Consider the following 24,152-nt stretch of genomic DNA (forward strand, 5'->3'; position numbering starts at 1 on the left):
AATAAGAATAATGAAAAAAAACGATATTACATGTTACAAAGGGCTGATAAGTACTGAAAGAAGCAGCATGTTTGAGTTCAGGGTGTGTGAGGAGGGCGCAAAGAGAGATGCCTTCTCCTTGGACAACCATGTGAGCAGGAACACTTTGTACCTTGTCGTATTTTTGGATGTTCTCATCTTGCCAAACACTCTCACCTCAACCACAACAGCTTTCTATTATCCAGCATGTGACTTAACAACTTCTAGTCCAGGGTAGATCGGGTACATAGAACCACTGTTAAAGTTAGTGAGTCACCACCTGCCAGTGAGCTACCATGCAAGGTGCCTGATCATCAGGAGCAATGTTCAGGGTTCAGTGTCTTGCTCAAACTGCCAAACCCTGCTATGAGTGGACGGCCCGTGAGGAGCACTTCTTGCTTGTGCCCCCTGAAAAAAATGAATACTATGCTCTGACTGCATATTAAAAAAAAATACATGTTTCAGCTTCTTCATCATGTGGCTCCCGTCACCACCTCCTTTGTTCCCCATGTAAACACTTGGGAAATCTGGGTGGGGAGAGTGACAGGAGCGATTGCCCCTCCCTCGCTACCACCACTGTAGTTGTATTGTGCAGCTTCCAGGTGTGATTGTGCGTGACTGTGTGAGTGGGATCAGGATGTTCCTGAAAAAGAGAGCAAAACTCCCCTGAATAACTAAAGGTTTAAGGAGAGAGGGCGGCTGCACGACTATTTGCCGTCAGAGTTGATGATGGTTCAACATGTGACCATGGCAACCGCAGTCATCAGCTTCAAAGTTAGATTATCTGGTCTGGGCCACTAAAGGATGTTTAATATATTAGTTAGTCAAAACCTGCTATATTAATCATGTCCTATAACCATTTCCTCTCATTTTAGCTAGAACCCACTATTTGGCTGCTTAAGGAGATGACAGTAGGTAGGTAGGTTTAGATGTAGCCGCAGCAAGCACTTTCTGTCTGTAAGCACCTTAACAGACACTAATTCAGTAAGCTAGCTGCTCCTTTTGTCACATTATGACTTCATTTCTGCTGATTACAGGCTGCCTATGAAAAAGAGCTGTGTCAGGGTTCTGTATGTGATGAATAACAGACTGCCCCTCTGAATTTTAGCCACTAGCTAGCAGTATTTCTGCTTCTGCGGTATTTCCCTGAGAAATGCGTGCATACAATGTGTCACTTCTCATACCTCCACCCAGTCAAAGATCTGCTCGTCGCTGGCCATGTCCTCCAGGAGGAGTCTCTCCAGCTGCTGGCTCAGTTCGTCAGGAGACAAGATCCTTTTAGACAGAGCCGCCTCTGGGCTGGAGCCGTCCGACAGAACGAACTGGAGCTTCTGTTTGCATCAAGACGAGAGAACGTCGACAAATAAAGGAAAGGAGATGGGGAAAAAGAAAGGGGGGGGGGGGGGGGGGGGGGTTATAATGTGCTCATTGTTGGTGACTCTGGGTTTTCCTATAATATTGACATTTCTTTACAACCAACCTGTTGTGAGATGAAAGCCTGGACGTCCTCTCCCTCTGGCAGGAAGTCGGTCCAGTTGAGGCCAGATTCCCTCCACAAAGAACCCACAGTCCTATGGCTCTGTGGACACAAGACGAGACAAAATCACACCTCTCTTCTCTGAAATATTTCTTCTGTCCGGTTTCCAGCTAAAAAGATTTTAACGAGCCAAATGAGCTAAAATGAGCTACAAATGAAAAGGGCAAAATATTTGATTTCATTAAATTTGATTAATGTTAATAATCTAAGTAAATTAATAATCAAATCCATTGTAGTGCAACATTAAAAGTGCATTTTTTTTCCTTACTCAAAATATTTTTCACAATGTGAAAGAACAGAACAGTATTTTTTAGATTGCTGCACATAATATAACCAACTCAACCTTGATAGATATTTCAGTGAACAACGATGATTGATCTATTAACTGTACACTCCTAACTACAATGGAGCTACTGATACTACTACTATACTACAGTGGCTTTATAATGAGTGTAGGAAGCAAAGTATGCAGAAGAAATTCAAAAACAATTCAAGTGTTGCTTACCATTTGTTTGCATAGTATGTGCAGTATTTCAGAAATTAAGATCCCAGCTCTTCCCACAGGAAGCAAAGGTTTGCTTAATTCACTGTGAACAAACAGAGACGACAGAAATTAAAAATTTAATGTAAGTCTGCCCAACTGTTTTCCTTTACACAGAAGAAATGAGAAAGCCAAAGTAGATTAAAAACCAAAGTAGATTAGACTAAAAGACAAAGCAGATTAAAATGTTATCTGGCCCTAGAAAGAGATTATGAATTGGCAGAATATCTCTCTTCTGTCAGAGATAGAAAGCCGAGACAGATCTTTAAGCACAGCCTCACTGACCACTAATTAGCAATCGATAAAGGAAGACACAAAAAGTCGAGGCAACCAAAAGAAAACAGAATATGTGGTCACTGTTCGACACGTGAGGATGAGACAGAGATGCACTTCATCCTACAATGTGAAACAGTCAATGAAATAAGGAATATCTAATCCAACAAGTTCAACTCTGTAGTTTCAGATTTCAAAGAGTTTAATGAGCTCTCAAAATAAAGAAATACTCCTAGGAGAAGGAGACAATGTGTATCAACATGCGTAGGATATACTGTGCATATATAATTAATATATATCAATCTTAATGTTGATTCAATTGTATTTTGATGCTTTGGCAACATTGTTTTAAAGACTTTCGTGCCAATAAAGCCTTTTGAATTGAACTGAAAATAACTCAAATCACTTGTATGCTACTTGAGGAAGTTAACAATGCAGCTTCGCAGTGAGACAATTTCCTGTGCAGACGTAAGTGCCTGTTCACTCTTAAAGTACATCCTGAAATTAATCTTGGAAATGACTACAGGAAGGAGAAACATAAACTAGAAGAATGTGACCAAAAGGACAACAACCATTTAATTTTGTTCATCAAGGAGAATATTGTTCACACTGCTCGAGCCTGTTCACACTGAGGTGATCGAAGCCAATACAGCACAACAGGTCACAAGGTGGCCATCTCTCCGGAGGAAACACACCAAACAGTACTTTATTTCTAGTATATGGCCTCCTTGAGTAGAAGTAGAAGTGAATAAGTCAGGTGTAGCCGTTTCAGTACCTAAAGAGCTCTCTCATAGAGAAGCCCCCTTCCCTCAGCACGGGGCTGAGCAGCTCGCCCAGGTACAGCCAGATGTGAGGAATGTCGATGGCCATGTCGTCTGCTTGCTCCAGCGTGTCTGCAAACCTGAGAACACAAAAAGACACAGCGGGGGTTAGGACACTATTTCATATTATTGTTCCTGTGGTCTAGAAGGTGACTCACACATGTAGTGAAGTATGAACAGTATGAACAGTATGAACCTGTATAAAACACAAAGCTGATCAAATATACAAGTTACTATATTTTAACACAAACAAAAAATTGTTTTAATTTTTAATTATCATATGGCTGCAGGGTGAGGGTCAGTTCAGATGTAGTTTGTTCATTTTGTTAGGAAATCTAATAGTTTTTAAACAACCATATTGTTTGTATTTGAAAATATCACACGGGGGGGGTGAGTCATATCTCACTGGAACAGTTTGCTGTTTACAATAAAAGGTTTTGAGAAGCAGCTAAAGAGGTTTTCAAGACAGGCCTGAAAAATAAATAAATATTTTATTTTGCAATATGGATGTTTACATGAACTTAAGATTGTTATTATTGTTTTACTTGTCAATCAATTTAAATAGGTTCTAATTGTTTTAATGTTTTATATATTATGGTTTTGATGTGATTTTGTTGTTGGACGCAATGTTAATGTTGTAACTTTATTGTTTACTGTATGAAGTAGAAATGCAAACATTGCTGACTATATGTCTTCTATTTGAATATACTGTCACCACAAAATCATTAGAAAGGGAGATTTCAGAACAGGCAAGTGTGTTTTAATCAATATTCCCACTTTATGAAAACACAGCAGTCACATTCACGAAACACAGCCAAGCATAAAAAAAGACTGACTTTAAAGAGTTAACGATCAGTTCCTCGTCCAGATTATTAGGCCGAGTGCATTAAGCATGTGAACTGACCCTTTGTAGAACTGGGGTTTGGGCAGGATTCCCTGCTGCACCAGCTGGAAGAGGAGCTGGCCCATGTGGTCCCGTGTTATCTGACTGCGCTCCAGAGTCGACTCCACCCCGACGCGCACGAAGACGTGCAGCTGAGAGCCCAGATCGAGCTCGTCCACACACTGGATAGCCTCCTGCAGGAAGCAAAGAAATATGATCCAGACTGAGTGGAGAAGGGGAACTTAAACACTTCCTGCATTTGAATTTGACCAGTTATTGTTGCATGCACAGTGATAGAAGGAAGATTACAGCTACTGGGCTGATTTTATCAACCCTTTAATTAAAGAGCAATACATAAATCTATACACTTCATTAAATGTATTTTAAAGAAAAAAATACATGATGACAATTGACTTAGTTGGGCTACTTTCACAGCATCACCAAATTATTAAATCAAAATATTTAAATCATAAATGAATCCGTAAGAGAGGAAGCCACCATTGATTCATCATTAACATCCCTCTAAGCACCTGCTTGTTGACCTAAAAACACTGGACAAAAAAAACAGGCATCTACTGTTGATTTTCTTGTGAATCTCAGTACCTTGTAGTCATTTATGTGCAGGAACTCGTCGATGATGGACTTGGACTTCCTCTCTATCTCCTCCTCAGACAGAGCAGGTCTGTCCGGAGTCTGGACCACTGGCTCAGGTTTCACTGTAAAGCGTAAAAACGTCAGAGATAAGAACCATGCCTGGTCTTCTCGGATTTAATCCCCACATGAGCACCAATTTACTCTATTCTGATTTTAATGAATATAATAATCACAGATTACAAGCCAAGTTTGCTTCCAAAAGGTACAATTTGTGATCCAGATCTAGACAAAAAGGTTGATATTGTAATATGAACATTAGCGCAAAAACAAGACTTTCCAGCTGATGTTTTGAGAAAACCACTAATAACACAGTGACATACACAGTGTGATAAAGAGCTAAACTGCAATGCATTTTGTATTTTATTTTCTATTTTACCAACTATAAAATAGATAAAAATGTGAAGGACTGTTGATACCAAGCAATGCCTGCTCTGGGCTTTAAATGCCAAAAACAAATATCAGTGTGGTGCCAGAGACGGACCTATTTAAATATTATTTTCATGCATGTCCAGTGTTGTGCAGAACTGCGTGTCTCACCAGACTCCCTGACTCTGCTGCGCTCTGACTCTGTTTTGTCCTCGGTGACACTCGGTCTCCGGGGCTCGGCTCCCTCTCGCTCCCGGTCTCTTCGCTGCTCCTCTGGGGTTTGACTCTCCAGCAGCTCCTTCGAACTGCCTCCCCTGATGAACGGTCCGGGCCGTGACGATGGGGGGACAGAGATCAGTGGCTTCTCGCTGCGCTCCCTCCCTGTACTGCTACGACTGCTGGGAGATAAAAATAAAGAGCTAACAAATAAGTCAATCAGGATGTTACTGTATCTGAGAGATCAGAACCACAAAGACACTGTTCCTTAAGAGGGCCGAGACAATGATTCAACAGGAGCTAAATATGACCCTGGCGGTGTACTTTACCTTCCCAGAGTTCTCCTGGAGTCAAAGTCTGTGTTCTGTGGAGGAGTGGTGGAGGGTTGAGGTGAAGGCGTCGACTGCAGTGCCGAGTAACGATTGAGGCCGGCTGTCCGCGATAGTTCTGTAACAAAGAGAAAAGTTATAAGAGACATGAATGACGAAAATGAGCAGAAAACCAAGGGAAATGATCAAATAATTCACAAGAGTGTCACTGTATATGCAGTATACAGAAAACCAATATGTCAAGAAGGAAGAAAATACAACATTCAATGCTGATCAAAAGGGAGAAAAAAGAAGAGCTTGCTGGATGGTCGATCAGAAACACTTTTAAGACAGTGGAATTTGGGGACTTTCAGAAACCATCAATCCAATCACTGTGTGAAGAGGATGTGAATGTTGGTCATTTGTGCTTCAAATCAAGTCAAGTACATTTTATTTTTACAGCCCAATATCACAATTTTGCATCAAGGGGCTTTATAAACTATACAGCATACAACAGTCTCTATCCTTAGATGCTCCATTTGGACAAGGAGCTAGGTGCAGCTATAATCTGACCATCACACCTGATTTTCGACACTCAGTTTGGGTCGGTGTTATTTCATCTCTTGCCATCTAATCTAGATGGAACATCTATGATTATTTCAATGACGTTTATAATTGTTACAACTCAGATCCTGATGTGTAATGTCAATCAGTCAACAAGTGAAATCCGAGTGCTGAAGGATAAAAAAAAAAGAAAAAGAAAGAAAAAGGTTTGGAAGATTAGAGTTCCACCTCTGAATCAGTTTTGCTACCATGAATGGGCCTCTGAGACACAAGATGAAATGTGCTTGTGCCTTTTCAGTTCTGTATAATATCGCCAACTCCTGCTCATGCAACGTTTCAACCCACAGTGGTCATGGGTCAGTTAATACGTGTCTTCTTACCTGAGTCACTGGCCTTGGCTCCTCCACTGCTGCCCTTCACCCACGTGACTTGAGCTCGGGGGCCCAACTGGATCTTCTCATCCATCTGAGGCTGCGGAGAGAGGATAATTTAAGAATAAGTTGCAAGCACACACGGAAAACTGACAGCAATAGGTAAACGAGGACAACATTTAACAAGAGAAATGACCCAGACTTTAACTTACAAGTACATGATGGTTACTTCAACGCTCTGAGCTGCCAGAACGCGCAGCAGAGAGAAAAATAATACTCATCAATCAGGGTAGACGCTAACATGCATGTGTTACCTGACCCTAACAATCTGCTGACAAATGACTCCCTAATGCACATTACTTGCTCAATAACCCTGCTTGCTTTTCATGTACTAAATTCTTCTTTTACACCAGTTTATTTGTATTCAGGGTCTCAAGAAGGCACTGGTTAAAGCCTTTGATTGAGGATACTATTCAAGGACAAGTAGCACACACAATACAGTGTATAACATGTAGTATATTACATGAATTGTCCGAAAGAATCAGTAAAATGAGTGTTTTCCTGGTATGACTAAACACTGAGAACATGGCAGGATTCCTCCAGCAGGGGAAGCTCTGAAGAAACACCCAAACATGCTATTTATTTATTTTATTTACACAGCAGTACCTCATGAATCCAGCAGGGGTAGTCCTGTGTACTACTGAACATAAACCACAATAATGTAGATCAGATGAGGGCAGGGACAGTGTATGTGTACACATGATGAGCCGCAGGATTCCTTTTGGTGATGTGTAAACATAAACTTTCTACCAAAAGAACAGCAGCCACCGATGAAGGAGCTTCGACTGACGTGGAAAAACACTTAACGACCGCGAGACAAACTTGCCACGACACGAAGAACAACCTCACCAATTTAACTAAATTACAATGCACACCTGACAATATTCAGCCAAGACTCAGTGTACAAAACAGCCTGCAGATTCATCAGACTCAGAAAATGTCTTTGGTCAAGTATGGATCCATGATCAGTTTCTAATCATTAGTCCTGATGTTCCTGATGTCACAGAACATTGACTGTGATGCATTATTTAATTAAACTCTTGTAAGGCATTTGATTGACGAGATGCTTTCACACCTAACCCGTTTGGTTTGGTCAGGCTGGCTGTGAAAGATGTCAATCAAACTCTCGTCATTTATTTCCCCTCTTGGTCTGGACCACCTGAACCCAACTACCAGTATGAAAGCACCCTTAGTTGAAAGGGAAAATCGTGGGTGTAAGGACGCAGCGTGTGTCACCTTGGAGATCTTTGGGATCTTGGTGGGGTCGATGGTCCTGCTGTTCTTCGTCATGGGCACAGTGTTCCAGGTCTCTTCTCTCTGCATGCGCTGATCCCTCTGTTCTCTCTGTTCTCTCTGATCTCTTGGATCTACGAGGCCAAAACAGACCCACCCACACACACAGGTAGGCCAAATACAGGTTTAAGTAGTTCAGTGGAAATCAAACAGTATTTTCATTAATTCAAGTCAAAAGACTGTGAAAGGGGCTGACAGAGTGACACGTTTGACTGTTTCTGCTATACATGATGAAATATTATAGGCTAGCTAACAGATGGGAGGGAGTAGGGGGCTTCCTGTCTGCTGTTGGGCACAATAGCGTCTCTGCAGGCTATAGGAACAGGAAATCTGCATGTATGCTAGCAGGCTTCCTGAGTCACTGTAGCTATGCCGATGTGACTCTAAGCCTTAAAGAGGATTTGGACTGCAGGCCTGACCTGGCCGTCTCTTGCTGTCCTTGGAGAGCAGCTGCTGGTGCACTTTTCTCTGCTCCTCTTGCTCTTCAATCTTCGCCTCCTTGTGGATCTGCTCGATGGTTTTCGGGCCCTGGTCGGCTCTCCTGGACACCCAGTTGTGCTGAAAGCATAACGAGAACCACAATGACCTCAGAGGTGAATCAAGCTGTAGTGTCAGATTCAGTACTTTCAAACTGGTTTCTTTTTTTCTTGATCTGAGCCATTTTTAAATAAACAGCAAAGATCATTTTCTTAAATATCTGAACAGTATGGGTGGGTTTTATCATAGCACATATATCAGTTCAGATATAAGATGTTGTCAACCACATAGGAATATCCTGACAGATGTGTTAACAAGGCTACCAGTTTTAACTTGCGTTACAATCCTATGTTTGTCATTAACATTTGAGCCATTCCACGATGCTGGATATGGAGGTTTTGTTTTTAACAAAGTGGGTCCTTGCACCGCCTAAGTAGCCTCCCTCATTTGAATTTCAAATTTGACAGGAGCGCAGCACAGCAGGGCTTGAATCTGTGTTTCCAGCATCTTGTAGAAGACAGTGACATTGATTCAAACAGCTTTTGTTAGGTAAGACTTATCACAGTTTAATCAATGCAGACGTCTCTCTATTGGAAAAGCCTGACATGAAACCTGTCATGTTCAGTCATTTGCTCCTTGTTTGTGTCTCTTCCTCTAAGTGTTTATTTTTGTTTCTGCCACTGTTGTGAGCCCAGAAAATGTTTATGTGCCTGCAACTATTTATCTATTTGTTATTATTTATTACATAAAGAAAACAATACATCAGATGTGAAGAGCTTAAAACAACTAAACAAACAAATTACTACAACAGATTGAGGAGAAGAACAGCAGATAATAGACTGTGTGTGTGTGTGTGTGTACGTATATAATGTAGATGACTGTATAAACTGACATATAGGTGCAAGAGTCAAAATATATTAGTGACAGACTACACATGGTTGAAATTAGTGGTGACATTGTGTATGTAAACATATATGTAGGTGTCATCACAGGTTTCATCACTAGCACTAAAATGCAAGGCAGACCATCATGTATCTGACCTAAGGCAGGGGGCAATAAATCTAATTAATTCGATTAGTTAGTATTTTTTATTTTTGCCCAATTTATAATATGTCTACAACATGGAAATTTACTTATCATAAATGAACTAAAAAGATTATTTTCAGTCAAAACATGACATAGATGATACTGTACATTAGCCATCTTCAGTCATGACCGTTGTGTTAACTGTGACACGAACATTTGCACTACATGTGCACCAGCCACAGTTTACAGGACTGTCATGACGCAGCGTGGCTAGCTGGCTCTGGATATCTCACGGTGAATCTAGCAATCCAATCCACAAGAGGGAAGGAGTGTAAAACGACTCTACACACTCATCTGAGCTCACTGTGTTTGTTGACGAAAGACTGATTAGACTCTCAAGAGGTGAAGCCATGAGAGGACTAATCAGTGTGCGGATTCTACATTTTGTGGTTTGTCTCAAAACGTAGCCTCGTAGCAAAAGCTAGCTCAATAGCGGAGGCTAATGTCAAGAAGCACAGGCAGCTATGTAGCAGTACTGACAGTCCACAGCTGTATGAGATAATCGGTATTTGTTATATATGCATAATGATGACAGCCCTGACAACCCAGTCAATCGTGTTGTAGTCTGGAGTCCATGGTGCCATAATTAAAAACTTTATCATGTGTTATCAGCAGTAAGAGGTGATCAGCACCTCAGTTATGAAGCACATACATGTAGAGGTAGTTTATGTGCTTCAGGTCCAGGTTTGCCTCTGTTCCACAGTGAATTTTCCCATCACTCTTTCTTAAAATGTGTTCAAATTCAATAACAAGAGCAGTAATAGATATCCATTTAGCAGAATATGACCAGCATATCCAATATCATTTTCCAGAAGGTCAGAAAGATCAATGAAATAAACCTCTGTCGGAAAATTCACTGTGAACCAGAGCTACTTTGAAAATGGGGCAAGATTCTGGACTTTCTACAATTGTGCAGATAAAACAAATGTCACTGCCACACACTCACCAATCTCAGGTCTATAATGTCCTGTAACATAAACCGTATCCGAGATGACGTCTTTCTCTCCTTGACGATTTTTTCCATCTGATTGAAATACTGATCCATCCGAGGCTGAGGAAAGAGAGAGAGGTTAAATTAAGAGACTAAGGTTAGTTTCTCCATTTCTCTTGTCAGTCTACTGCGCAGCAGATTTCAGGGATTTCCACATTATTTCACTAAAACTAACCCATTGTTCAGTTCATTGTCCAGACCGCCTAAGATTAAATCGGAACATTTTTGGGAGACAGCAGAACGAAAACTGTAATAACCAATATCCATTTCACCGTAATGGCCCGACATTAAAACGTGTTCAGAAAACTACCACATTAAACATGATGAAACTCTTCTGAAGGACAAGATGGATAATTTATGACCACATTCTGTAGAATGTAATGTACACAAACTGCACTTTTATGTTGGTAAACAGTGTAAATATCCTTCAGTAGCAAACAGAAAAGGAAACAAAGCAGCATTAGGTTTTTATGCTGAGTTCATAGCAGTTTCCCTGCTTGTCAGAGGGCTTTCCCTTTGCAGGGTGACTGGTAGATGATGAAGATCAAACCACACATCACAATACAGCAGGGAGAGAGACAGCAGAGTGGCCCTCAGGTCAGATATGTCTCTCCAAGCATCTGGGGACTCTCGCTGTGTCCAGCTGGGAGTCACTGATGACTACAGGAGAGCCAGTCAGACAGAACAAAGCAGAGCATCCTCTGTGGGGACACTGTGGGGATATTCCTGTTTCCTCATAACCTACATAAACAGTTTCGCCTCTGCCTCTGGAGCTGAATGTAGCCCAGCTGGTGTGGGATCGAATCGCACCAGAACTTTCTCTTTCATGTCTCTCAAAACTGTGTTGCTGTACATCCGAAATCACCTCCACAATCACCTAATTTGCCAAGAAACCAACCAATGCAGAGGAACCTATCTAGGTGGCATGTTAGCAGAGGCGTACTGTGCTGACGTCAAAACGCTGGTGACTAACTGTTCATCTTATGACTACATCCCTGCAAACAAGGTCTGTATTACTTCACCTTCATTTCTGAGTTTTCACTGCAGCCAGACAAGACATCGGCCTCTTCAAGGTCTTACCCCGGTTATGAACAAACAGACTTTGTGTAGCACAACAAACCCACAGCCTTGAGGTTGTGCTAGTATGTATGACAACACAACTTCAAGTGACAGCCACATCCACAACCATGAGCCATTTTAATTTCAATAGTAAAAAAAATTTTTTACATATCATTTACATACCAGAGCTTCTGCACGGCTTTAGCCACTACAGTCTCAGTATACAGTGAATTGAAATCACAGTGGTCCCCGTTCTGATTTTAATATATTTTTTAATCCATTGTGTAGCCCTTTCCACAATGAAGCTAGTTTGTTGCAAATAAAAAAGTAATAGTTTGGCATTTTGGGAAATACGCTTATTTGCTTTCTTGCAGAGACTGAGATGAGAACATTGATACCACTCTTGTGACTGTACAGACTGAAGCTACAGTCATCAGTTAGCTTAGTTTGGCACAAAGATTGGAAACAGCTAGCTTGGCTCTGTCCAAGGGTAACAAAATCCGCCTACCATCACCTCTTATGCTAAGCGAAGCTAAGCTACAAACATATTAACAAGCACATTTCCCAAAATGTTGCGCTTCTTAATGAAATCAACTTTCTTCTCCGCCTCACCTTTGCCTTCTCAAAGTCGAGGTCCTTGCCGATGGTGGTGAGCAGCCTGCACAGGCACTCCAAAGACTCCTCGTCATGGTTCTTCAGCAGCTTGACAACGCAGTCGTGCATGATGGCCTCCGTCAACATCTTGAGCTTGAAGAGCTCGCCGATGAACTTGATGTTGCCGATGGAACGCCGCCGGGCTTTGTCCTTGTCTTCCTCCAGCTCTTCCTGAAGCCGCTCACGCTCCGTTGCCTGAGGGGACCAAGGAAAAATTAAACAAATACTTGCCCTGGAAGATATTCACAAAACCTCTTTGCCACTGTTGAGCCAGTTTCATTCTCTTCCCCCATATTAAAAATGCATCCTTCCTGCATCCACATCCTTCCACTGGCCCCATGGATGTCTAACGCTCTCTCCTGGGTATTTTACGGCTTTGCTTTAGCTGTGTACTCCCTGATCCGTGCAATGTATCCAAGTCCTGAGATCTCTGTATAAGGTTGTTCCATGTAATGTGTATGTCTATATGTCTTGCTACTGTGTTTAAAAAAAATAAAATAAAAAAAGCTTTGGTACAGCATGAAATCGGGTGTCACACTTGAGTAATTCATGGACCACATACCGATGCAGCAGAGTCCAGCTCTTTCTGCTTCCTCTCAAACACCACATCGTCCACCTTGTCTTTCTCAAACTCCTTCTGGCAGCGGTTTAGCAGCAGCTTGCGAAAGTTCACTGTGCTGTTGGGTTTGTCAGTCATGGGCACTTTGAGCTGTACATGAACAGTAGACATAGAAGATATAGTAAAGAAACAGAAGTATAAAGACAAGTTAAGTGACGAACTAACCCTTTAAAAAGGTTTAATGGTGACTCGGGTGTCCAGCAGACAAGGCCACAGGTCCATGTGTGGAGCCTTATAGCTCTATATGTATGCATGCTACAGTTAGGGAGACCAACTGATAGCTATTGTTTTTTTTTAAATGTTTCTCCCACATTGCAGAAATGCATTTTTAATGAATCGCAACCCATTTGAAAGAAAAAAAAAAGAAGAGATGACTTATTTCATGTTTCACTACCGACCAAATTTAATTCCAAACAGTGTAACAGCAGTCTTCTTTTCATCTCCCACTACTGAAGATAGTGGGTGTGCACATCTTATGATTTCTTCCTGCAAGTCATCAGAAAATGCAAATGTTCACAGTATATCATCACGCTGTATTGAACTGTGTTGTATTGTGTAGCATTATATCGCGTCGAGGCAGAGCTGAATCTAAACCCATCGATCTGTTTGCAGCTTAAACATTTAGCGAGTTGTTGACTGTACATTGAGATGCAAATTGGATTAGTTTCAGTTAGGATGCACACACCCCTACAGTGTGACGGCCCTGTTTGGTTGTGCCTTGTTCACTCCTCTCTTGCAGGTTTGTGTAATTGGTGGGCATTTTTGGTGCCTCTCCCTTATTTGCCAGGGCCCTATGAGCCGGTCATGACAACAGTAAAACAGTCACAGCCTGTGGAATTCAGAAGATTTTACTTATAGTTGTACTAGAATTCTCATGTCATGTTTGTCCGTCTGGTAAATGGAACATATTTTTGAGGAATCAAAAATTCACTTCCCCCGTCAAGATCTTCTAGATCAGTTGAATAATTTAAACCATTAACCTCACAAACAGCCAGCTTCTCTACCCTGAAGTTGACACAATTCTTCCAGTCTGACCGACACAGTGACCTGCTTACCGTGGCGAGGCAGCGGCACATGTTTCCATAAGCCACAGAGAAGCTGGGCTCATCGATGGCCTTCTCAAAGACCAGGTCAATGACCCCTTTGAGCCTCTCTTCTGTGTCGATGGTCAGGTCCGTCACCTGCTTCATCAGCTGGTTGAACTTCTGAGGCGTCAGCTTGTTTAGGATGCTGCGTACCTTCCTGAAGAGATCCTGAGGGGAATCAACCATACAAGGTAGTTAATCACAGGGGCTCATCAATCAATCACTGTATTTGGACAAACTAACTTAGTTACAGGGCTTGCTATTATTGGTAGTTTTTGATAAAGACACCATTTTCTGTGCATATGCATGCTTTTCCTCATAACTGTGTGTTTATTATGTGAAGTCATTTCATTCTGTGGTAGGTTCAATAATTTACTAAGTAATAATAACAAAACTCTCATTTTGGTTTTCCAGTTTTTCCAGAATTAGACCAAACAATTGATTTAGTATAAATTTCAATAATTCAGAGCTTTAATAAAGTGGATTTTATGATTAATTAACAATAGTCTGGCGCTGATATCTGCTGCTTTTTAATAGTCAGCTCCACTTTTGTGGATCATTTCTGTGTGCATATTTGGCCCTACCTGTGTTTTTATCATCTCAGGGTCCTCTGCAGGGCCCTCCCTCTTCATACCAGGTTTCCAGGCATTCTCTGATTTTTTCAGCTGAATTTCATCATTCACCGACACGTTCATAATGATCTTCCTGGGCGGAGGCCGCCGTGCCCCAATGTTTATCAGCTGTGAATGCAATGAAAGATTAGACTTCAGCATGTCAATATTCCTGGTCACTGCAAGTTGCCAACTAGATGATTTTTCTTTTAACCACTCACAATAGCACATTGTCTATTATAGTTTAATCTGTAATGAAAAACAAAATATAACCAAAAACATGACATAAAAGCAACATGACTCTAAACTCTCTAAAGCCTCCGCTCATTACATTGTGAAATATGAAATCAGCTCAACTTGAGCAGAGCCATATCACTGAGCCTGCTTTGTCTAGAATAACAGAAACACTCTAATGTGTTGCAGTACTTGAGTAGGTTAATTGTAATCAAACAAATCTGGACTTTGACAATGGTAAAACAGTGTTGCATTGCACTTTGGAGTGGTATATTGGAGATTGTCTGTGTTGAATCAGCCACTGAACATTTATGGATGTCGGCTGAAACCAACTGGAACCAAGTACCTAAAACTGTATCCCATTATCCCACGACTGTAATGGAAAAGTTTGAAATATGTGTAGCATCGATTTCATTTTTCCCCTCTTAAAAGCAGCAAGTTATCTATTAAACACGAGGACAAATTGTGTGTTGAGAGGAAACAGAAAGCAGGAACTGAATGAGTGTGTGTGACTTTATGAATGATTGTGGCAGCTTGTATGTGTGTGCGAACACGTGTGACTCACTGCAGCGCCTCGTCCTCCGGTCATCTGCCTGCCAAAATCTGCAAAGGCAGGTGTGAAATCAGGTCCTCTGGAAATTGCCCTGGAATCCACCACTCGAGATGGCAACTTGTTTTGGTTAATCTGTACGAGACATAACATGCACAATACATCACACACACAAACCATGAGCTGAACAGCAGGGGGAGCAGTGATCCCCTCATAATAGTGGCAACAGGGTAAACGGAGTCTGCCTGGCAAGTGTGTGTGTGCATTTCTAACCCAGTGGTCCCTTAAAGGTGACCTGTTGTAAATGACTACTACATTACCAGCTTTTGGTTTATGTATTTTTAGTGTTTTGGTGATAAATTATGCTTGGCGGGTTCAGCGGGCCATTCAGTGAGAGAAGTCAGAACCAGATGTGGAAGGGAAGGAAGAAAGGAACGCAGGAGAGAGCGAGATAGTTGTGGGGGAGGAGAGAAGAACAAATCCAGCTCTTTGTCTTTCAGCTGTCCTTGACTTCCTCTCGACTCTTTCCCAGTGAGATTTCACTTTCTCCCTCAGAGAAAATGAGGCTATGGGACTGCACATCAACTGTTCGCCGGTCGGGTTGTTCTTTTTGGAGAAGTGGGGGAGGGGCATGTCCTCTTAACACTGCCAAGTGTGACATAATAGCAATGTGATTTTAATCAAAACAGCATTTCAGCGGGCCATATGCTCCACCCAAACGTATGTGTGGATCAGAGGAACGAACCAAACTCTCTGCGGTGCATCTTTGATCCAGTGCACACAATCTAACAAAATAAGGCAATGACTAAAATACTGTCTGTTGCTATGAGCTAAAGATAAGGAGCCCTGTTTCAAGAAGTTTATTCAAAACGAGGGCTTCAACTAATGACTGTTTTCATTATTGATTCATACAATCTATCATTTAAAAACTAAAGTCTTTAAAACTAGTTGAAAATTATGAATAATGCTCATCACAATTTCCCAGAGCCTGAGGTGAGATTTTCTAATTGCTCTGACATTAAATTTACAATGATACAAACAGAAAAATGCAAATCTTTACATTTGAGAAGCTGGATCCACAGAATTTTGCAGCATTTTTGTTTCATAATTGACTTAAAAGACTGATTATGAAAATTACTACCAGTTTATTTTCTGTTGACCAACTTATTATTTCAGCTCTAACACATATGTGCATTTCTTTTTATAATTGTCCATTATGGCCACAATGTCAGTCTATATTGATATAGACTGACACTGTGGCCATAATGGACAAAGATTCATTTAGAGAAGGACCTCCTGAGGTTGTTGGTTGTCTGCTAAGGAAACAGACTTTACAGATAACATTCACAGACTCAGACAATGATTCACCTTCATTTGATACGCGGAAGGTTTAACAACATTGGGGTCTGATTAATTATGCAGGGATATCTGCAACATCTGGCTTATTCACCTTGTCCAGCACCACATCGCTGATGGGTGGGAGACCCTCAGGCTTCTGTACGCAGGCGGGCATGAACTGGAAGCCCAACAGGAAGTCCCGGTCATACTGACGCTTCCCATTGGGCTCGGCCAGGTCTGGACCACCAACCACGGTTTGACAGGGAAGGAAAGAGAAAAAAAGAGCAAATATAAATAAAACAAAGACTGAACTGAAAATGAGTAAAGCAAAAGCTACACTAACCAAATTCATATCAACACACAGAAATCATAGAGGCATTGTTCTACTGATAAAACTGCAGTATTTTTACATAAGAGTTTAGCCTATAGTAGCCTTAAACATATAGCCGAAGAAAGGGGCCCTTCTAACCTTCCATGTCTTGAGGAGCCCCTGTGGAGTTCTCCTTGTCTCCGGGGGTGGCTCCACTGTCGCTGCTCTCCGTCTCTGAAGTGTGGCCTGCCCCGTTCCTCATGGGCTCCATCTCGGCCTCACCGTTCTCCTCTGGGGCAGCAGGCTTTCCGTCAGCCTCGGGGCTGCTGGCAGGAGCTGGAGGAGGGGTGGAGGTGAAGACTGGCGGTAGGGGCACCGGGCTGCTACTCAGAGGAGCGGACTGCAGGGCCTGGTCTCTGGCAGGCTGATCCACTGGCCTGGGTTCGTCCTGTGTGGAGGTAGGATTCAGTTTTCAATACTTTGTCGGTAAGCATTTTGGCCTGCTTTATCATCATTTAGCATTAGAACAAACTCCTAATAGATGTCGTGTAGCTCTCTTGCTGGGGATTTAAAGTATAAAACAAAAAACATATTTGACAGTTCACATTTAAAAACCAGTAGCATCACATTTTTCTCCACATATCACAGTCTATAATTATCAGTTACAGCGCTGTAAGGAGGTCATCTGCAGACGGGGTGAAATGGATCGACGGATAAAGGGGAATAAATGCAGTGGAAAATGAGGGATGAATGAATAAAAACAGAGAGAAGGCAGGGGACTCAGGGATGAATGAGAGATGATGAAATGCAGAGAGGGCACAATGGGTCAGGTACAAACAAAAGACAGAAAAGGGGAAAAACAGGAGCACAATAGTCCATAGAGTGGACAGCCTATGCTGGTATGATTTCCTCTACATCAGCCCTCTGTCATTTAACTATTATTATCTAAAACATTATCTATACATAAATCATCATTTACGCACAGTAAAAAAAAAAAAGGGGGTTATTGTCATATTGTATCTATCGCTTTGATGTAATTCATGCTTCATGGTACGAGCTTTAAGTGCGATCTTGGCCAGGACACTCCTGTATGTGATTTTTCATCTCAGCGAAACACTCTATTCAAAAAGTAACAGCAACTTCAAGTCTTCTGACTCGTGGAGCAGGATGATTGTGATTTCAACTAGATTATGGCAAAGAATTGGGTTTTGAAGAAAAACGACTATGTCAATGTGGTAATACTTTCACTCTATAGCCACTTTGTCTTCAATATAAATTAAAATTGTGACACTTGTATTAACGTTTTATTAGATACAGGGTCTGAATTCAGGAGCTGAATTGAAAATAACTTTTTTATGTCCAAGATATTAAAATGTGGGCGGAATTTGTTTGTATGTTAAAACGTTTGTGAGATGTGTGTTTCTGCATGAAATAACATTTCTTCTTCACTCAGCGCTTGTTCAATGTAGCCTAAAATAAGCCATTTAAAAGTCTATAACACCAGTCGGTATTTGGTGGTGTGAAAATTCTCCCACAGCTACAAGCCCAGAACAAAACAATAAAGGAGAGGAAACGAGAGTGGGACCGAGCTGGTTTTATATACAGTGGGCTGGGTGAGCAATGAAGATGATGGATAACTCCTTGCTGTTGTACTCGACCGATAACAACACCCCAAAGTCATTAATGTCTGCTTCCCCCACCACACATGTGGAAACATTTTCCACTTGACCTATTGCCCACATTGTCCCTTTCCTCTTCTCTCTCACCCTCTCTGTCCCGATCCTTTGAAACTCTGTAGACGTTTTGAAATGTCTAGTTCCTAAATGAGATACCAGCCATTCAAAAAAGGTGACAAAAGGAAGGGACAATGTACACATAACATTTGATGGCAGATATATCTAAACTTTAAGATGATTTAAATTCAATGCATGTATAGGACTTTGAATACTCGCTAGAGCTGGTTCAGTCTTGTTTCCCCTTCTTCCTCTTTTTTTTTTCTTACCTCGTCCTCCTTTTGAGGTACGTCTCCAGCAGAGATCCCTTCATTTGGTTTCCTCCAGGTCTTTGGTATAGCAGAAGCAGTCTGACTTACTGTAGGGAAATACAAATGCAGGAACATGTAATCAGCCACAGCTAGTCAATGGAACCACAATGTATTTGTGTTTAAAGTCCTGGCAAATACATTTTTAAAATTTGTTTAAACTTACGATGGGTAGCAGATGATTATGGTTGTCAATGACATAAAACACTTGAAACCACACTTACTTGTGTAGTTTCAGTTACTTGAACAAACTTAACTATGACGTCTACATAGTCCCAATGTGTTAAACCTCACCCACCTCTGATGAACCTAAAACTAACATTATTTATTTACTATTTGACAGATCAGAAAAAGAGGGATGAATGGGAAAAGGTACGTTTCCCACGACCATTATGACCACAAGTCATAGCTGTTTAGGAGATTTCCAAGATATCTTCAATGACATAGACGGATGGTACAGCAGAGATAGCTCACACCTTAGACATAAAGGTTCCTGCCATTTAAAAGTCCATTGCTACACCTTATATAAGCTGTTCTTGCTTGTAGTTCTTCAAATTCTGTACTTGTGGGCACTTGTCATAAATTGATATTGCTATTATTCATACAGTAAAGAATGTGATAAACTAATAAGCATACATTAGTCAAGATTTTAAAGGGCTAGAAGAAGTGACATGACTTTGACAAGACAAGAGAGGTAGATGACAACAAATCACATTAGCTAAAGATGGTTTGCTGAATCTGACACTGAATGACAACTGCCTTAATAATGTTTAACATGCTTTAGGTCACTATTGATGCATCCCTTTTTTATCCTATTGTAATCATAGTGACAGGTGTGCAGTAAGTGAATAGTGCACCATACAGAGCTTTCAGTTCTACCTGTCTGTCAGGTGTGTGACACGCATGTGACCCAGCAGCTGTTCATTCACTCATTTCACAAAACAAACAAATTCACCAAAATACTTCCACTTTTTAACCATTACTTACTTCTGAATGTAGTTTTTTTTCTTGGCAAATAAAAATACCACATGTCTCCGTGTCTCATAATTTCCAGGTTTTTCTGAAAGCATGATAACTGACCTTGCTGAGAGTTTACTCTATGCCTTCTCAAGTGTGTCAGCATAGTTCTTGATGAGAGATTATCTGCAATGTGTGCTGTATGGGTATTCAGGAAACACCCTAGTGCATGAAAGAGCCACTTAATTTTGCTATTTAGGTATAATACCGTGATAAAAGTAGTGTACTCATAAAACAGCCTCTCATTTTAGGTTGGACTGTCACCAAAAAAAAGTCATTACTCCTTTGTTGCAGGTTAAAACAGTTTGTTACGGAAACAAATTATCTAGGCGGAAATACATTTAACAGATACAGTACCTGTAGTGGGACTCTTCCTGGTGAGTGCTTGTTGCTGGGACTCTGTTTTGCCATCAGTAATGCCTCCATGTGCCTCTGTCCCTACTGTGGGGACGAGGTCTTTAGTGTCTAAGGGCTTGCTCGGCTCGTCGGCCTCTGTTGTGGCCTGCACTAGAGGCGGAAGGCCAGGGGGGAGCATAACTGGCAAAGCTGGGGCAGGGCTTGAGGTCAGGGTGACTGGCACCACAGCCACAGGTGCCATAGGGGCGAGCGCAGCAGCAATGGGCACCTCTGGCCTCACATCAGAGGGCAAAGTTTCAGAGGGGGAGGCCTCTCTGTAAGCAGCAGCAGAGGCCTGAGGCTGGAGTGCAGCTGGGGACAGAAGAGAAGGCTCCTGAGCCGGGGTGTCTAGCTCAGTCCCAGAGTCTGCAAGGCCATTCAAAGCCTTGGGAGCCGGTGCAGGCGAGGCAGCCAGAGTTCGTGGGGCATCTGAAAGAGGCTTGTCTGTGTTGGGAGTCAGGGGTGGCGCCAAGGAGGGTTTGTGCTCCCCGACTGAGGAGGAGGGAGAAGAGGCTGAAGCAGTGGACTCCCTGGCTGAGGGACGTTCACTTTTGTTGGCCACTGAAAGTGGGAGAGTGGCGGGGGCAGTCATCGAGGCAGGGAAAGGAAGCTCTGGTTCAACGGTAGACGAGGACTCAGTTACAGGAGTGTTGGCCTCAAGTCTCTCCACAGGGGCTTCAGGCTGCACAAGCTTAGGCGAGGAAGACTTCTGGACAACTGGCTCCAGTTTTGGCGTATCATCTGGAAGGATGAAGAGTTCAGATAAACACACAATTTAATCATCAAAGGTAATATTTGCATTATATACTACAGTTTCTTTTAATAGATTGTGTGTAAAGATTATTGGACGGAAACAGGGCTTTGTGTTAGCACATTAATACTAATACAATTAGCCCCAGGCTCAAAAAACCAGATAGACAAAATCTTCCAACATTTGCATGGAGGTAGAAGTTTAAAAGTGCAGTCCACACAAAGTAGAAGTGGTTCCAAAACTTATGCCAAGAACTGCTGGTTAAAATGTTCCAGCTAATTACTGGAAAAGCAGGGAGCCCTGCTGACATTACACACTGATTTGTATGTGAAATGAAAGTGAAAGCATTCGAGTGTTCTTGGGAAAACAAAGCGATACAAAAGAAACGTGTTGAAATCATTGGTTGAGCAAAAGATTTCTTGCTGGAGGGTTACTGGGGCTGCTGCTCCACATAAGGGGTTGCCATAAAACCAAAGAGGATATTGCCTGACATAGGAGGCAATGACACAGCAGTTAAACAGTCCAGTATTTAGTGTACTTTTCTTGAGGGTCTAATGTTATATTTCCACAATTTGAACATAAAAATATGGTTAAACCTGTCTTGGTTAGACTGTGTGGGAGTGTGGGACCCCTACTTGTTAGGAGTTGTGGATGTATTTTAAAGAAAGAGAGGGGATGCTGGTGCAGACCTGGCCCTGGTTTGGTGTCTGAAACCCCACTTGTCAACGGCTGCTGTGGCTGTTGGGGCTGTGGGGGCTGCAGTGGCTGCGGTGGCTGCTGTGGCTGCGGGGGCTGCGGGGGCTCCAACGTGTAGCCTCCAGAATGGGCCTGCTGTGGCTGAGGAGGCTGCGACTGTGGCTCTGGAGTCTGGCTGCTGCTCAGCTGCTGCGATTTGAGGTAGAAAATGTGAGGATAATGAGGGTGCGGCCATAAAAACTAGCAACACAGAAAACCAGAAAGACAGGCACAGAGATGTAGGCAAGCACGCACACAAACAAATAAACAAACAAGCCCAAGTGCAGGATTAAGCAGAAATAATGAGTCCAATGCAGTATGGTTAGATTAAGAGGACAGCAATGGAGAACAAGACAGAAAATGAAGATCAATGTGGGAGGAATGGCAGAAGGAGGGGAACGGCTCAGAACAATGCAGAGAAAAGGGGCAGATACAGAAAGAAATAAAATCAAAAGGGGCACAAAAAGACAGAGAAAGAGAGGAAAGACACTGTTAACATCCACAGAAGGACACAGGGAGGAAGAAGTCACAATGTCCTTCTTCAGAATCCAGGAAAGTTGTCTCATTTGGGCTCGATACGTTTCATTTGTTAAAATGTGGCATTAGGGGCTTCAATGCCACTAACAGCGGAACTCTTGGTCAAAGAGACCAGAACCACAGGCTTTACTTGTTGACATCTAGCCAATGCATTTTTTTTAAAGAAGAGGATGGATAGATAAGAGAATATGAGTGGATTCTGTAGAAGTAGCAGGAGAATACAGACAGTACATATGCAATCTACTGTAAAAGATAGTGGGTGAATACAATCAGTGATAGGAAGGAAGCAGGTGTAAGATTAAAAGCTGTAACAGCTGTTAAACAAGACTACAGTGAATTCACTCAAGTCATGGCCCCATGTGCATGTCTCTTCATATGTTTTATGTTTTTCATTATTATTCTATTGGCCTTTTGACCTAAATAGTCCCAGTAGTCCCCATATGACTGGGAAAACCAAGACTGCTTGTGTAGCTGTAGAACACAAACATTCAACCACATTCATAAAACTACTAATAAAAGTGCTTTTTAGATGATGTAATGATTTTCTTTTTAAATGCAAGTCCTGAGCAATAAATAACAGGCATGTTCTGGACAGAAAGCCATCGTGAATTTCTTATGAGATGGCAAGATGGCCGAATAAATTGCCACAGACACAGAGGCCGTGTCCTGTCTGTCACACACATGGTGGAGAGCACAGAGCTCACACTGCTACAAAGCAACATGAGATGCTTGTCCTCTCCTCGGCTAAGGCTCCAGCCTAAGCAGCTGCTCTTAATGCTACACTACCCTCAGCTGTAACTACTGTAGGTGATTGGTGGCTGAGCGTGTGAGAGAGCCATACCTGTGGGGGTGTAGGGGTAGAGGAGGGGCGACCGACAGGAGGCGTTGAATTCCTGCTCCCTGAACCCCCTGCCATGATCTCCTCTGTGATATCCCTGCCACCCTGATTGGGGTCACGGATACGGATCTGGGAGGACAATGGCACAAAAAAAACACAAGACCTCACTAAAGCACCCAAGTCTTAGAGCAACCCTGCCTCAGCCATATTTTATGCATAAATTAGGAATAAAGCATCTTGTGGGATAGAAGGGAGTGTCGTGAAGTGAAAATCATACTCTAAATAATAAATAAAAATTGGTGTGTTATCACAAGTAAAATAAAAAGCACCACATATAACTGCAAATGAAGTGTCAGTGCAAAGGCTAACACAATTTTCACACAGCCTCTTCACCCACTAATAAGACCCCCCCCCAGAAATGCCAGACTTATACAAGTGTAGTGTCAGTGCACTTCTGGTTTTGAGAAACATCTGAGTCATGCTCCAACTGAGACTCACAGGCTCCTCCTTCTCGCATGAATGTTGTTAAAACAGGTCACTGACACTTAAATATCATCACGTATTTCACCAGAGGTCACAGAGGCAGCAGAATATCATTTCTTTCTTGTGCACAGGGTTTGTGCATTTTATCAAACAATAACCTCATGTCATGTAGTTATTTTCAATTTCTTGACTATCTGGAGGTTTTAAATTATATGCTGATAGTGGCAGCCCATTAATTCACAATGTCAACACAGATTTCACTTTCACTTTCCATTAAATTTGTAAAATAATTCCACATTTTATGCTAAATTATTAAACATATTTTAAACACAAAGAAACACTCTCAACACAAAGAGCAACTGGAATAACTGGGCAAACTCCCACACATGAATATGTGTATGTATGATCGAAAGCTCCAGAACAGCTACTAAATGA

At 41.9% G+C, this 24,152-nt stretch overlaps 1 protein-coding gene across 1 annotated transcript in view; it reads right to left on the minus strand.

Moving 5' to 3' along the window:
* The window catches only part of LOC139283321 (eukaryotic translation initiation factor 4 gamma 3-like), a 50,858-nt gene that overhangs the window by 3,066 nt on the left and 23,640 nt on the right, over positions 1-24,152 (minus strand). Inside the window, exons 9-31 of the mRNA XM_070903319.1 lie at positions 23,238-23,373; positions 21,814-22,060; positions 20,335-21,114; positions 18,922-19,010; positions 17,079-17,367; positions 16,722-16,846; positions 15,287-15,406; positions 14,461-14,616; positions 13,847-14,044; positions 12,735-12,881; positions 12,131-12,367; positions 10,415-10,519; positions 8,325-8,463; positions 7,849-7,979; positions 6,562-6,652; positions 5,639-5,756; positions 5,265-5,491; positions 4,677-4,789; positions 4,095-4,267; positions 3,145-3,270; positions 2,061-2,142; positions 1,499-1,597; positions 1,203-1,349 (exon numbers count right to left, since the gene is read on the minus strand). Of these exons, the coding sequence (XP_070759420.1) occupies positions 1,203-1,349; positions 1,499-1,597; positions 2,061-2,142; positions 3,145-3,270; positions 4,095-4,267; positions 4,677-4,789; positions 5,265-5,491; positions 5,639-5,756; positions 6,562-6,652; positions 7,849-7,979; positions 8,325-8,463; positions 10,415-10,519; positions 12,131-12,367; positions 12,735-12,881; positions 13,847-14,044; positions 14,461-14,616; positions 15,287-15,406; positions 16,722-16,846; positions 17,079-17,367; positions 18,922-19,010; positions 20,335-21,114; positions 21,814-22,060; positions 23,238-23,373 (4,075 nt within the window). The remainder of the gene's footprint in view (positions 1-1,202; positions 1,350-1,498; positions 1,598-2,060; positions 2,143-3,144; positions 3,271-4,094; positions 4,268-4,676; positions 4,790-5,264; positions 5,492-5,638; positions 5,757-6,561; positions 6,653-7,848; positions 7,980-8,324; positions 8,464-10,414; positions 10,520-12,130; positions 12,368-12,734; positions 12,882-13,846; positions 14,045-14,460; positions 14,617-15,286; positions 15,407-16,721; positions 16,847-17,078; positions 17,368-18,921; positions 19,011-20,334; positions 21,115-21,813; positions 22,061-23,237; positions 23,374-24,152) is intronic.

This window comes from Enoplosus armatus, chromosome 3 (genome assembly GCF_043641665.1).
Source record: "Enoplosus armatus isolate fEnoArm2 chromosome 3, fEnoArm2.hap1, whole genome shotgun sequence".
Lineage (NCBI taxonomy): Eukaryota > Metazoa > Chordata > Actinopteri > Centrarchiformes > Enoplosidae > Enoplosus > Enoplosus armatus.